At 55.8% G+C, this 14,949-nt stretch overlaps 2 protein-coding genes across 2 annotated transcripts in view; both read right to left on the bottom strand.

Annotated features, from left to right (window-relative positions):
• LOC114688528 (carcinoembryonic antigen-related cell adhesion molecule 1-like) overlaps positions 1 to 14,949 on the bottom strand; it is an 875,221-nt gene that overhangs the window by 473,023 nt on the left and 387,249 nt on the right. The gene's annotated exons all lie outside the window — the stretch shown is intronic.
• Erf (ETS2 repressor factor) lies at positions 4,002 to 11,513 on the bottom strand. The gene is made up of 4 exons (XM_028859993.2): positions 11,339 to 11,513; positions 6,749 to 6,983; positions 6,276 to 6,391; positions 4,002 to 6,173 (listed from the first exon to the last, which is right to left on the bottom strand). Exons 1-4 carry the CDS (start codon positions 11,358 to 11,360, stop codon positions 4,888 to 4,890), a joined length of 1,659 nt encoding a protein of 552 aa, XP_028715826.1. The 5' UTR covers positions 11,361 to 11,513; the 3' UTR covers positions 4,002 to 4,887.

Genomic DNA, 14,949 nt, shown 5'->3' with positions numbered 1-14,949 from the left:
AAAAGTCCATAGTGGAATCTGACTCTTTGTGAAGCTAGGCGCAGAGGCTTCTTGGGAACTGTAGTCCATAGGGAGCCCTGTGGCTGGGAGTGTAGGTGAAAGGTTAAGGACGGCAGTTCCCAGGGGAAACTGTAATGAGTTACAATGTCTCCTCCCTGGTCCCTAGGTCCTAAGAATGAGCCTAAGCCGATCAGTGACTGCTGGAAAAAGGAGTCCCAAGTGGCCACATATTGGGAAGAGAAAAACGTTTCCTCCCGGCGTTCTCAAAGGATTGAATAAACAGTCCCGTGTCTCAGAACACTTGTTTTCAGATATTCTACCTTTCTCTAGTAATATGGTTAAGACCAAGAGGGTGAGCTGACGATTATATATTATATATAGGTAGGTAGGTAGATAACTATTTCTGTCCTGAACCCCCACTCAATTTTCTAAATTACAGGATCCTAGAGAATCCAAAAGAAGGGAACCGGCTACAAAAAGCAGTTTCAGCTTTCCTGCGCCTGTTGAGGCGCCCCGTTTACCGACTAATACCCGGAAGAAAAGAAGTAGCTCCAAAGGATACTGGGAAACTGTGTGTGTGTGATCAAAGTGCTGTCCTCTCTGTGCTTTACTTTACTTGCAGCCTGTGTTCGTACTAATTGTTGGGGGTTTTCTGAAGCCTAACGTCCAGTCGACTCGGTCAGTTCCCGACTGCAATTCTCACTGGACACGGAGACAGATTAGGGCTAACGCCTCTTTAGACTACGTTATCCAGAAGGCAAAGCGCGAGTACTTCCGCCCCCTTTGCAAGCCTGCACACTTCATGCTCGACTGGAGAGGGCGTTTCTGGAGCAGCACAGACGAATGGATGGCTGCCGCCCTCTGACGGCTGCTCGGGAGTTGAAAAGTAAAATTTAAGTCAAGCCCTAAGGCATAGGACCAAGAAGTCTCACTCGGGTGTGCGGCAGGATATAACTGATTATTTAACCGCCAGAACCCGTGGGACCTGAGCAGTGGGCTGGTCTTTGCATTGAGCTCCGTGGGGCATTGGAGGGCGAATGTCAGAGATGATCTGTAAAATGTCTCCAACTGTCTAAGAGGGTCCTAAAGATGTTTGGAGGAATTGATGGGGAGCCATGAAGAGATAAAAGAAGTCTTTGATAGACTATAAGAGGCGGAAAACAATTGTTTGGGGCATGATGAAGAGATCTCTGTGAAAGGTATGTGAGAGAATGAGAAATTACGAGGATCTCCAAACAGCCTGAAGAGGTGAAGGATGGCTAAGAAACACAAGGGAGAGACTTTGGAGTTGTGTAGGTTCATGGGAGGAGGGCTATTGTTGTGAATGGGATTTTAGGTGGAATGAATTCATCTGTAAAATGCCCTTGAAAGATTTGAGGACTTTCTAGTTGGAAGCAAAGATCTCAGGACCAAAGTCATGTGTCTTTTGTTTTGTTTCTTTTGAGAACAGGGTCTCAGCTCACTCTGGCCTCAAGTTCACTACAAAGCTAAAGATGTCTTCCTGACCTTCCTGCCTAGGCCATGCTGGGATTACAGGCATGTACCACTAAGACGGGTTTGTGATGCTGGGAACTGAACCCAAGGGTCTTGAACATGCAAAACAAGCACTCTACCAACTGAGCCACATCTCCAGCCCTCCCTTCTTCTCTTCTGAAATAGAGCCTCCTCTGCCATGGTGGCACACTTTAATCCCAGCACTTGGGAAGCAGAGGCAGGCAGATCTCTCTGAGTTCGAGACCAGCCTGGTCTACAGAGTGAGTTCTAGGACAAACAGAGCCACACAGAGAAGCCTTGTCTCAAAAAACCAAAAAGGAGAAGAAATAGGGTATTGTTCTGTAGCAAGGCTAGCTTCGAACCAGAAGCCATCCTCCTACCACCTGAGCCGTCCCAGTGCTTGAGGCATGTGCCACTACACTGGGCTCAGGGCATTTTGCAGGAAATGTTCCAGGCCTGCAAATGGATTTAGGTGGGCGATTAAAGACCTGGGGAGAGCTGTTGTCTTTAAGGCCAAATATTACCTGTGACATCCCACACAGTCAAAATCTGGGGTAACAAGTTTGAGTAGACCAAGATCTGACCTCTGGACAGGTTCTGAAGCTGAACACTTACCAGTCATGTGATTAGAAGTGCTTTGAAGGGTTCTGCTGAGGCTACTAACCAGTCCTGCTTCTTTCTTGCAATGACAACATCCGCCTTCCTCTATCACCCCACTAGCAATTCAGCTGCATCTACGTTGCCAGGAGATATGTCTCATCCCAACTTCCAGAAATAACCCAGTGGTTCCCACCCCAGGGAATGGCTTACATCACCCAGGAGAGGGAGCAGTTGCCCACAGGCTGCCACAGGAGCCTGTTTCTTGCCAGTATCCCAGTCCTGGATCGTCTCCTCACTGCCAACTGAAGGCATCATCTGGGACCACCCACCCCGGGGTTGGCACGGGCTGAAGTTTAAGTGCAAGAGTAGACAGCAGTTGCCAGTTCAATGTTCGTTCCCCCTCAGGGCTGCACAGGGTGGTGTTTTATAGCGAAGCCAGTCCAACAGGCCTGAGTTCTCAATTCCCACTCTTATCGCTTAGCAACTGTATGGCCTTGGGGGAACCCCTTCCCCTTTCTGGGCCTCAGGCATCACACCTGCACTGCTCAGGTGGGGTTTGTATCCACCAGCAATCACAACCTGAATTCTTCATGATTGTTAATAGTTCCTTCAGGACTCAGCTCTCCAATCTGGTTTTCTAGCTTTATGAGCTCATCATCGACCAAATGCTAAGATCTCGGACACCTTGATCTAGACTCAGCCATCTTGGCTTGCCACTGGAAAATCCAGTTGTTGCAAGACCACAGGATTTGGAGCCACTTTACTGACTATCTCAGCTCTAGGTCATTGGCAAGTTTAATGAAGCCCTTTGTTGAATGCTTCAAGAACCAAAATGCTTGAATATATGACACACGGTGTGTCGAGACCAGCTATCTTTAATGGGATAAATCCCTCGCAGAACCCGCTGGCTAGGGGTATCAATCAGGTGGGACACAGATTACCAATTATCTTCGAGGGTTTAAGATTTAGTTTTATTGGGGCTGGAGAGATGGCTTGATGGTTAAGAGCATTGGCTGCTCTTGCAGATGTCCAAGGGTCAGTTACCAGCATCCGTATAGCAGTTCATAGCCATCTCTATCTCCTTCCAGAGCATCGGACACTCTCTTCTGACCTGGGGCACAGTCAGCACACAGGATAACACGAATATGCATATAGACCAAACACTCATATAAATTCCTTAAAAGATTTTTATTAATGTGTAAATCTGTGTGAATGTATGCCAATTCTGCGTGGATGCCAGGAGCCAGAAGAGGGCAACAGATACCCTGGAGCTGGAGTTACCAGTTGTCATGACCACCCTACAAGGGACCTGGAAATGGAACTGAGATTTTTCTGGAAGAGCAGACTCTCTAGCCCAAGATCTGCATTTCAAGACATTGCCAGGCTCACTGCAGAAGGATCCCAGCAGTGATAACACGACACTCCCCTTTTGTTATATGGCCCGGGCAGGTCTTAAACTTACCTCATCAAGTGCTGGAATTACAGGTGCAGACCACTACACCCTCCTCCTTGTACATTTAAGGGAGATGAGCAGCGTACTAGAGGTAGTTCAAAGTACAAGACCCTCAACTGGGGACCTGATCAGGGTGTGGCTTAGCAGTCAGAGCCGGAGGGAAAAGCAATTCAGATAACAGGAGAACCAGAGACAACAGGCTCAACCCTGGTGAGGGTCCAGAGGCAGCTTGGATGGTAAGAAACCAGTCAAGGAATACCAGACCAGAGAAAGCCAGAGACCTTAATCATCAACTTTGAGGTTTGTGCCACCTGAGAGCAGGCCAGTAACTCCCCAGGCCTATTTGACCTGTTCAGATGGAAGCAGGTGTGTCTAGACCTGTCCAGAATTAAGGCAAGCCTGTGGCCATGCTGTGGCTGGCTGCACCCAGTACCTAGGACAGATTACCACAGGCAAAGGTCCAAAGTTTTATTGTTTTGAATACATTCTCCAGCAGCCCCTTAGGTCCCACCCCACCCTCCATTCCCAATACAGAATAAGGCTTGACCACAGCCCTCCAGGCCACCCCTGGGACCCCAGCTGGGAGGCAGAGAGGGGCTTCCAGTTTGGTTTCAAGGGACCCCCTTCCTGTCCCCGGACCCACCTGCCCATGGGCCAGACCTAGGAGCAGCTGGGGGTGGGTGTGAGGGGACTGGACCAGTACCGGGGTGGAGTGAGGGAACAGGCACTTGTAGAGATTTGTGGCCCATAGGCGGCACCCCTCGCCTTCCTCTGCCTCCCACCCCACCACCCCCACAGAATTTTTGGTTTATAAAATTGTCCCTCTGGCCCCTGCTGCAACCTTGTGGGGTATAAGAAACCCAGGCACTCACAGCCCCTGGAGGGGCAAGGAAGGCAGGGTTAGGGCTGGGGGTGGGGTATGAAGGGGGGAGGACGAGGTAAGAGGCAGAGAACAGGGAGGGAGACAAGGCTTTACTTCCTACGATTGTAATTTAAAAAAAAGTTCCTGGGTGTTCAAGGCCAGAGCCTCTGTTCAAATAGAAATCCTCAGAATGGAGGTGCCCCCCCTTAACACCCCCCTCCCGCCCCCCACCACCACTTTGCCCAGAACTTAGAAACCCAGAGATAAGGAGATTAGCCCCTAGCCCTGGCCACCCACCCACCCTACCATTAAAAAAAAAAAATTTAAAAGTTTTATACAAAATGTGGGGAGGAGAAAGGGAGGAGGCAGGGAGGAGACTGAGGGAGCTGCCCTCACCTCCAGGGCTTTGGGGGGGGAGGGGGTTAAGGCAGCAAAAGCTCAGGGAAGGGGGGGCACACGGGGCCCTTGCCCACAGCTCTCAGGAATCACGATGCTCCAGGGAGAGCTGCGCTGTGGCGTGCTGGAGGTCAGAGCTCACCCGTCGTGGGGTGAGGGGCCCCCCGGCCTCCCCAGGGCCTGTGTCCCCACGCACCTTCTTGTCCTCACCCTCATCCTCAGGGCCCCCGGAGAGGCCCCCGCCCCCCTCCAGGCGACAGTCTTCACTCCAGCGCCGCTTAAAGCGAAGTTTAAGGGGCATGCACTGGGCCGCCCCAGGTGCCTCTCCGGGCTCTGGCTTGGGGGGAGCAGGTGGGGCACGGGGGGTCTTGAACACCTCCCCATCTTCCTCATCCTCGTCACTGATGTCAGTCACCTCCACCTCCTCGGACTCGCCTTCTGAGATGGGCTCCACCTTGATCTGGGGTGGCGGCGGCGGCGGAGGGGCCAATGCCCCTGCCCCCTCAGCCAGCCCCCCTGGGCTCCCGCCACACTTGTCGGCGGTGGCGCCTGCTGGAGCCTTCTCTCCAGCTGCCCGCTGCCGGCGTCCGAGCGGGGGCGGCTGCAGCTTAAACTTGAATGGGGATGAAGAGGAGGAAGAGGAAGACGAGGCTGAGGAGGGGACCGGCGGGGTCTCGGGTGCCATGGGCGGCAGCGGGCACTTGTCAGGGCGCTGGGGCTGGGGCACCACCAGCCCAGGGTAGTGCAGGAAGGCTCGGGGACTGAGGTGGTAGTTGTAGACGCTTTGGGTGTGGGCCTGCAGGTACCGTTTCATGTCCTCGGGGCTGAAGGAGAAGTGGGAGCCCCCCCCTGAGCCGCTAGGGCCCCCACCGCCACTAGGGTACATAGGACTCAACGTGGGTGAGGGTGTGTAGGCCAGGTGGGTGGGGGTCATAGGCAGAGCCGGGGAGAGCTGAGGGGGGAGAAGGGAGCCAGGCCCAGCCAAAGGAGACACAGGGAAGGGGCTCAGGGGTTCGGGGCCACCCCGGGGCCGGGGGTAGACACGGAAGACACCAGGGTCATGCGGGAGGCGGGCCAGGGGGGGCCCTCGGAAGGCACCCAGCTCTGGAGGGCCAGGTGGTCGTGCCCGGGGGTCCTCTCCCAAAGGCTCCTCCAGCTCTGAGGTGCCATCACTACAGTCACTGACTGAGCCGCGGCCCAAACGTCGGGCTACCACAGCAGAGAAGAGAGAAGAGGAAGATGAAGAGCAGGCCGGTGGAGATCGGGGATCCTCGGTGGGGGACAGCACCTCGGAGGGCGTTGAGGGAGGGAAGCGGAAATGGCTGCCACCCGATGGCACTGGAGGGGCACTTTGGGGCACTGCACCCCCTGGCAAGAGAAGGGAGATTTGGCATCAAGATCTCTGGTCCATGCTGGACACAGAAGACCCACCTCTTCATTCACTCCAGGCCATGCATCCCCCACACTCACCGGCCAGACCCACGTCGATGAAAGGGTAATTAACCAGCACCAGTTTGTTGAAGTTGAACTTGTAGGTGAACCGTTTCCCCTTGGTCTTGTGCAGAATTCGCTTGTTATAATAATAGCTGTGGGCACAAAACACCATGGGGCCATCAAGCTACACTCCACAAGACACTCCACCATGACATGTGGCTGGGTGCCACTCATAAAGGGTACCCAAGAGCCTAAGGCCATAAAAGAGAAATCAAGTAGCCAGAGAGTGAGGACCACACTAGACGCTCCAATGTGACTACATTCTCTGCCTAGGATACCTCCGTGTGACCCAAGAGCTCCAAGGGCCAGGACTTGCCCAGGGCCAGACTTCACGCAGCTAGAGGATCTTATAGAGCTAGACATCAAACCCAAAACCCTGTCCTCATGCACCAGGGGTTTCCAACCATGGGGACCTGCCACGTCCTCTGGGGCCCACAGCCCCTCCTCACCGCAGGGCCCGGCTCAGCTTGTCATAGTTCATCTGGGGCTTGCACTTGCGGACCCCCCAGAGGCGGGCCACCTCATCAGGGTCCTTGATGACAAATTCCCCGTAGTCCCCTTGCCAGGCAATGACGCCCTGGTACTCCTCCTTCCGTAGCAGCTCCAGGATAAAGTGCCACAGCTGGATCTGCCTCGAACCAGGGGATGACTCCGGTTTGTAGGCCCAATCTGGGAAGGCAAACCCTAGGGACAGGAGACAGGGAGTGGCCTAGGGTCAAGATGCCAGGTTGGGGGCTCGGGGAGACACCCTGGAGTCCACCTCCTGCCCAGCCCCTCAGCCTCCCAACTGAAGACTCAAATCCGAAGGTGACACAGTCTGTGTGTCTGTGTGAAGGGGCTAGACAGGAGGCTAGGAGGAGGGGGAGCTGCAGCCTGCTCCAGCGACACCGGCAGAAACAGGAAACCAACGGCGGCGGGTCCCGGGGCCAGTGCCAGGGGGCCAGGCACCAAGCCAGGATGGCGGGCAGGGCTGCCAGTGGGGGAAGGGGAGGGGCAGGAAAGGGCACACGTGGCCAGCAGGATGGGGGTACAGCCCTCTCTATGTACCCCTACTTCCATTTAGAGCCAACAGTGCCCACCCACCCACCCCCAGCTTTTGTGGTCCTCTCCTTGCAAACATATATGATCTTTCCTCTTAGACCCATGGAAGCTCTTACTCCCACCCAGAGCTGGAGAAGATTTTTTTTTTTTTCTTAAAAGGACCAGGCCGGGTGGGGTGGCTGGTTGACGATGAGGTCAGCGCTTGCACACACAGAGGCTTCTGTCTTCCCTTGAGAGTGAAACCCAGACTGTCTGAGAGCGCCCCCCCCACACACAGCACTGGACCCTCTGAGCCACAATGGCCTCCCCCAGTCCATCCTTAGGACCGGGATGGAGGGGACCTGACCCAGACAGAGCCCAAGCAGGCCCCAGAACTGTCCCCTTCCTCCCTCTCCTGCCATCTCATCCTCAGTTTACTCCCAGCCCACCTGCTGGCCCGCCCCCAGCAGTAACCTTGGGTAGAGGTTGGCAGTGGGCTGACTTGGTCCCTAGAGGGGGGTGGGCAGCCTGGGGTGGGGGGGCTGCGGTTGTTATTTCCCAAACCCCCGGGTAATCAGGGGCCATCAATAATTCAGCACTAGGCAGCCGGTAATGGAGGGGTGGGAGGAGGGAAAGGGGAGGAAGGAGGGAGGCAGATCAGGGGGCCTAGAGCCGCTACAGAAAGAAGACCAAGGTATATGGCTAAAAATGGGCGGGGTCCCAAGCCCTAGCCAAACTGGTGTGTGTCAGTACCCCCCTCCCTTGGGCCCAGCTCAAGCAGAAACCAACCAGGCCTCGGTGCAGGACTGAGCCTCCCCAAAGCCTCAACCCCAATGTGAAATCCAGAAGAGGTTCCTTCCCCTTGAGAAGGCAGGAACCAGTAGTTCCACTCCTTCAGGGACCACCTTTTCCAAATGCGTTCGTTACTCAGTGTTCCCCTGCACAGACTTCTTTGGAACCCTGGGCCTAGGTAGGAAGGGATGGCCAGTTCAGCAATCCCCTCCCCTAGTCCATATGCCCCATTCAGAAATCCCCGCCTCAAACCAGCCAGCCACTGCCAGGTTCCAGGAACCTGATTTCTAGATGTTTGGGACCTGAGCCCAGAGTCCTGAACCAGCAGCCCTACTCAGGTTAGCAGGAGCAGCCCCTGACAAACCCTTCTAAGGACCCAGGCACCCAAGCCTCATCCTTCTCTTGGGAATCCAGGTGTTCACCCCATTATCTCTGTCCTGCTACAGAGAACCAAAGTCTCAGGACATCCTCTAGGGTTCAGGGGTCTTTGTGAACCCAAGTAATCAAATCACCCCTCCATATACCCTGGAGCCACCTCCAAAAATCTCCTGACTCCCATCAGGGCACGAAGCTCCACGCTTCTCCCACCTCCGTTCCAATCTGACTCCCAGTCCCAAGGGGGGGGGGACACTGAAGTCCCTAAGACATCAGTCTGGAGGTGGAGGGGTGTACTGACTTCCACCCTCCCCCCCCAAAATTAAAGCCACCCTTCCCAGCCCACCAGCCCCAGCCTCCGTGTCCCGGTAACCAGGCAACGTGTGTGCAGCGACAGTCCTGGGAGCGGGGGAGCAGGAGGCTAAAAATAAACTTTGCAGAAGAGAGGGAGAGAGACTACATGCAACACAAAGGGAACTCGGAAAGGAGGTGGGGGGGCTCTGGAAAGCCCTCAAGCCCACATTCTGGGAGCTGTCCCAGGCCCCCTTGTTAACCTCCTTCCCTGAGCAACACCACCCCCGGGCCTAGACCTCGGCTGCCACTTCTGGCAGAGACCCCTCCTCAAGCCCAGGCCCACCCCAGCACCACCCTAGTACCAGCTTTCCTCATCAGGACACAGCATACACGAGGGCCTGTTCCCAGCTTTGGGGAGGGGACGGAGTGGGGGTGACGTCAGGGTGTCTCAATGGGGCTCTGTTCCCCAGGCCTTGGAGCCAGGAGCCAGGCACCGGCAAGGAGACCATGTGTGTGTTGTATACGGGTCCACGTGCTTAAATCACGGAAACACCAGCTCTGCAGCAAGAAAGCTTGCGAGTACAGGACCTCTCCGGCATGGGGGTCCAGTGAGGTTGGGAAACAGCAGCTGCAACTGAGTTAGAAGGGCCCCAGAAACACAGACAGGGTGTAGAGGTGGCTGCAGACAGGAAGGGCTGTGATGGCTGGGTCCCAGCAGGCACACCTGGATATCCCAGACTGTGCAAGCCTGGCTGGGGGCATAAGTTCTGGGAAACCACCCCCAACTTAACATAAATGCCTAAACTTTTTCCTTATGGGATTATAGGGGTCAGAGAGGGGGGGGGGTCGAGGAAAAATACGCCTGCCTCCCGGGGGGCCTGAACACCTCCCCCACTCCAGGCAGACCTCGATGGCGCCAGAGCCGGGAAGAAAACAGGAAGTGGGAAACAGCCACGGCGGAGTAGAGAAGCGCCGGGATGGAGGATCGGATGGAGGGGCGCGCAGGGGCCGGCAGTCGGCGAGACAGACCGACCTGGAGGCCGTTCTGGTCCCCCGCCTTCCCCTGAGAAGCTACATGCGACCAGGACCCCAGCAGGCAGGGTTGCACTGGCCCTACAGGTCCCGTCAAGCCAAGGCCCGTAACACAGAGGGAAGACAAGGCGGGGTTGTCTGGGCGCCTCGGTCCCCTCCCCGGGCGAGGCGAGGCTCCGGCTGCCCCCAGGGCCCGGCAGCCCGTGAGCCTGTGGGAGTCGGGGAGTAAGTGGGACGCACGTGACTGACCCTACGGCACAGCGCACCCCTGCCCCACCCCGCCCCCTCCTCGGCCCCAATCCCCTGGCGCCGGAGCCCCACTCCGAGCCCTTTAAGAGCCGCCCCCACCCGCCGAGCAGGGAGGTGGGGTGGGTGGGCCGGTCAGGGCACACACCCGCACATAGGAGCCCGAGCCGCGGCCGCCGCCGGGGGAAGGAAACAAGTTTGAACAGCGGCGCCCGGCCCCCTTCCCCCCCTCCCTCGTCCCCGCCCCGGGCCGGATTCCGACGGGGCAGACGGGCAGGGGCGGCGAGGCCCCCTCCACCGCCACCCCCCCCCCCGCACGCCCGGGCGCAAAGTCCAGCCTGTGCAAGCCCGGGGGCGGCGGGGAGGGGATGGGGGAAAAGTCCGAGTGGGAGGGGGGTTAATCCTGCTGCCCCCCGCCCAGCGAACGGGGGGGGGGAGGGGAACCCTGGCCCCTTAAGGAGGAGCAACTTGGCGGGGAAGAGAGGGGCGGAGGAAAAGACGGCCCGCTGAAAGAGAGGAGCAGGATCGAGGAGGGGGAAGGACGATGAGGGAGCCTCTGCATTCTCCCCCCCCCCCCCCAATCTTTCCCACCCTTCTCAACTCCCGGCCTCCGCCCGCGCCGGAGGAGGGTACCCAGGTCTCCCCTGAGCCACCTTAAAGCGGCGCGTTCTAAGGTCGGAAACAAAAAGTTCCTTTTTCGAACGTTCGGGCTGCGCTTTGGAACTTTGCGACTCAGTGCGGGCGGGGGAGCGAGGAGACAGACGGGGGAGGGGCGGTGCAGCTCGGACCCCGAGTCCCGTGCTCCCCACTCACGCCCTGCTCCAGGCCATCCAGTATCCCGCTCACCCGGTGCGGGGCACGCGCCGCCGTGAAGGTCACGGGCCGGACCGCGCAGCGCAGAACCGAGCATAGCGGCCTCTGTACCGAACCCCCCCCCTCGTCCCGCACACGTCCCGGCCCCCGGAGTGCAACGTGACAGAACGACAGGGAGGGACTCTGCCACCCCAAGGATCCGCGAGAGCCCAGGTTGCCGGGTCCCGGCAGGGAAAGGCAAGCACCCGCAGCACCCGCAGCATTCCAAAAGGATCCACGGAATTGGGGCTCCCAGGCAGCACCCCAGCCCGCGCCGCGAGAAGCAACAGGTCTCGAGTGCTCGGGGGTCCCCCAGAACTGGGGATCAATCGGGCTCCCCCTGAACCCCTCCAGCCCCCGCCCAAAGTTTTTCCTCCCGGTTTCCCGGGGCAACAAGTCTCCCCCACACGTGCTGCCCCCGCCCCCACCTGTGTCCGCCGGGGTCTTCATGCTGGGGGGCCCGGGGCAAGGCGCCCCGACTCCGGGCCGCTGCTCCTGGTGCCCGCGTTGCCCCGTCCCGTCCCGCGCCCGTTGGGACGCCCTCGCCGCCGCACCCGGCCTCGCCTCTCAGAGCCTCTCCCCTCCCCGCCGCCGCCTCCCGGGTTAATATCGCACTCCGGGGCCGGGACGCCCACGCCCCCCGGCCGGCGACGTCACCACCGCGTCGCCATGGAGACACTGTGCCCGCCCCCTCCCGCGCACTCACACACGCTTGCCGGCGCGCAGCCACTAAGGACTGGCCGGCTCTTGGCTTAAAGGGGCCGCGCGGCGGGGGAGGGAGGAAGAAGAGGGCGGGGAGGGGCTGGGGGGTCCTGGGGGTCACGACCCTTCTTGGAGGCCCTAAGTCAGCAGAACTTAAGTCTTCAGCACTCACTACCTGCTGCCTCTCTTCTGCCTTTTCCTGGCTCCAGAGTTTCTTTTGGGACCTTTCGGAGGAAAGGAATTTTATGAAGGGGGACGATCAGAAATTTTTGTGGGGAAGGGGCAGAATCTTCTCCGCAGGGGGCGGAGTCTGGATCTTGGAGCATGATCAAGAGCATAGCCATTTCCCAGCCTGGGTTTACCCAACCCCCCTCAACCCCGAGCCTGAAAGAGGGCAGCTGTCCAGGGGTGGGGTGGAATGGGTGGGAAACATTTCCCAGCATCGGAAATGGGGAGGCGGCTGTACCCTCGGCTCCCGTGGAGATGGGGTCTTGGCCTTCCTGATAGACCCAGTCCAGCTGGGGAGGAAGTGACCAGAGGATGCATTCGGGAGCCCCCACAATCATCACCGTCCTCAGGCTGCAGCTGTCCTGGGAGCGCGGCCGGAGGTACCCCCACCTCCACACTTGGAGCAGGGGGTTCCGGAGATAGTGCCAGGATGCAGGGGGCGACCCAAGTCTGAACAAATGTGCTCCGGAGGAGCATTTGGGGGTGAGAGGAAGACAGGGCTTAAGACCAAAGGCCTGAGCGTAGGGGAAGTGTTAAGTCTGTGTTCTCTGCAGCAGATGGGAGGAATGGATGGAGCCTGAGGCTGGGAAACAGGAAATCGGGGTACCGATCGGATGCAGGTAGGCAGCCTGCAGCGGGGTAGAGGGCAAGCAGAAGCTATATTTTCACAAGCTAAGCATAAACACAGTCTCAGGGAAAATGAAAAATAAACCGGAGTTAGCAAAGCGATGTAGGGCTAGGAGACTGAAAAGATGATGAATCAGACTCAGCCGGAAAGAGGGAGGGCCCATCGGGTTCAGGCTATAGGTTCTTAGTGCTTCAACCCCAAACTTCTCCGTTGCTGGGTTCCTACTTAGCCTTTAAACTAGCTCACCAGTGCTTCAGAGACGTCTCATGCGCCTCCTTAGGGAGACCATTGGCCTCCAGGGAAGTGTCACCCCCTTGGGGAATTATGTAACCTTGCCTACGGACAGTGCATCTCCCCACGGATATGTCACCCTCCGGGAGCAGCGTGGTCCAGCAATAATCACCATTGTTACAATAACAGCTCTCAATTCTGAGTGCTCACGATGTGCCAGGCTCTGAGCCAAGTATTGTCTGAGGCATCTTCATACTCCCAATGAGGGGGTTACTACTGTAACTTCTATCACAGATGAAAAATAAAAGGCTCTTTCTTATAGGGGAAATCATTCTGCCGAAATCCTATAGCAGGGAAGTGCTGGGATTAGTATCCAAGCCTGTACAATTAGTACCCAGGTCTGTATAATTCCAGTTTTGCCTGCACTTCACTGTTTGAAATAGATCAGTACCAGGCCCAGTGTCCCCTCTTCCCACCAGGAAAACAGACCTGAGTGGCAACCCTAACTCTGCTACCCTCTCTCTGACCTAAAACAAGTGAACTCACCTCTTTGAGCCTCATCTGTAAAGTGGGGCTACTGGTAAACCCTAAAAGATTAAAAATTCTTATTAGAGCCGGGCGGTGGTGTCGCATGCCTTGAATCCCAGCACTCGGGAGGCAGAGCCAGGCGGATCTCTGTGAGTTCAAGGCCAGCCTGGTCTACAGTGAGTTCCAGGACAGGTTCCAAAGCTACACAGAGAAACCCTGTCTCAAAAAAAAAAAAAAAAAAAATTATTATTGGAAACCAGGATGTGATGTAAATGTGCAATAAATATTGGGCTGGGGTCTAGCTCAGCATATGTTTGGCATGCTTAAGACTCTATGCTATACTGCCAGCACCAATAATGAATTAAATAAAGATAGGCATGCTAGCTAGCTCACTCCTGTAATCTCAGCACTCAGGATGCTGGAGCAAGAGGATTGGTCCAGTTCAAGGCCAGCCTGGGCCATTTGGGAGTTCAGGGCTAGCTTGGGCTACATCATGAAGCACTGTCTCAAGAAAACCTATAAGACGAGGAGCTAGAGCAATAGCTCAGTGGTTAAAGAACACTGACTGCTCTTCCAAAGGACCCAGGTTCGCTTCCTAGCACCTACAAAGCAGCTCACAACTGTCTGTAACTCCAACTCCATGGGATTCAACACCCTCATACTGACTTACTGCTCTTGCAGAGAACCCTAGTTAGTTAGGTTTTTTTTTCTTTATTAAGAAATTTTTTGTTCATTTTACATACCAACCACAGATTCTCCTCTCATCCCTCCTTCTGCTCCCCCACAGCCTTCCCCAACTACCCACCCCCATCCCCTCCTCCGAAAAGACCTCCCATGGGGAGTCAGCAGAGCCTGGTACATTCAGTTGAGACAGGACCAAGCCCCTCCCCCCTGCATCAAGGCTGAGCAAGGTGTCCCACCATAGGTAATGGGCTCCAGAAAGCCAGCTCATACAACAGGGATAGATCCTGATCTCACTGCCGGGGGTGCCCTCAAACAGACCAAGCTACACAACTGTCTCCCATATGCAGAGGGCCTAGTCCAGTCCCATGGAGGCTCCACAGCTGTCGGTCAAAAGTTCATGAGTTCCCACTAACTTGGCTCAGTTGTCTCTAGTTTTCCCCATCATGATCTTGACCCTCCTTACTCATAGAATCTCTCTTCCCTCTCTTCCACTGGACTCGTGTGCTGGCTGTGGATTTCTGTATCTGCTTCCATCAGGTACTGGATGAAGGCCCTAGTTAGGTTCTTAACACCTATATAAGGCAGCTCACAACTACCTGTACCTCTAGCTCCAGGGAAATCGAATGCCCTCCCTGTCCTTAGCTGACACTCACAAACAAGCACACACACAATTAAAAAAGTTTTTTTTTTTTAAAATAGGGTCTCGATTTGTAGCTCTGGGTGGTCTAGGACTCACTATGTAGACCAGACTGACTTTGCACTCACAGAGAGCTGCCTGCCTCTGCCTCTTGAGTTCTGGAATTAAAGGCATGTGCTACCCAGCTAAAATATTTTTAAAATAACAAAATAAATATACAAATAAAATTGATACTGGAAATAATTATAAACAATGAAAACATACATTATATATACGTATATTATATATGTAATTATATGATATTATATATGTATATATATGTAATATATATGTGTGTATATGTGTGTGTGAATATATTAACCGAGTGATCATATACCTCATTGATGTGAGCACCCTATGCC

Source organism: Peromyscus leucopus, chromosome 1 (assembly GCF_004664715.2).
Source record: "Peromyscus leucopus breed LL Stock chromosome 1, UCI_PerLeu_2.1, whole genome shotgun sequence".
Lineage (NCBI taxonomy): Eukaryota > Metazoa > Chordata > Mammalia > Rodentia > Cricetidae > Peromyscus > Peromyscus leucopus.
The sequence above is the reverse complement of the archived record's forward strand: the minus strand, read 5'-3'. Positions and strand labels throughout refer to the sequence as shown.

Bases quoted from the DNA above. Each gene is read 5' to 3' on its own strand.
- Erf (XM_028859993.2), bottom strand. From the start codon at position 11,360: ATGAAGACCCCGGCGGACACAG. The intron at 6,984-11,338 runs GTGGGGGCGGGG...TCCTGTCCCTAG, and splicing joins GAAGACCCCGGCGGACACAG to GGTTTGCCTTCCCAGATTGG. The intron at 6,392-6,748 runs GTGAGGAGGGGC...TTGTGCCCACAG, and splicing joins AAGCTGAGCCGGGCCCTGCG to CTATTATTATAACAAGCGAA.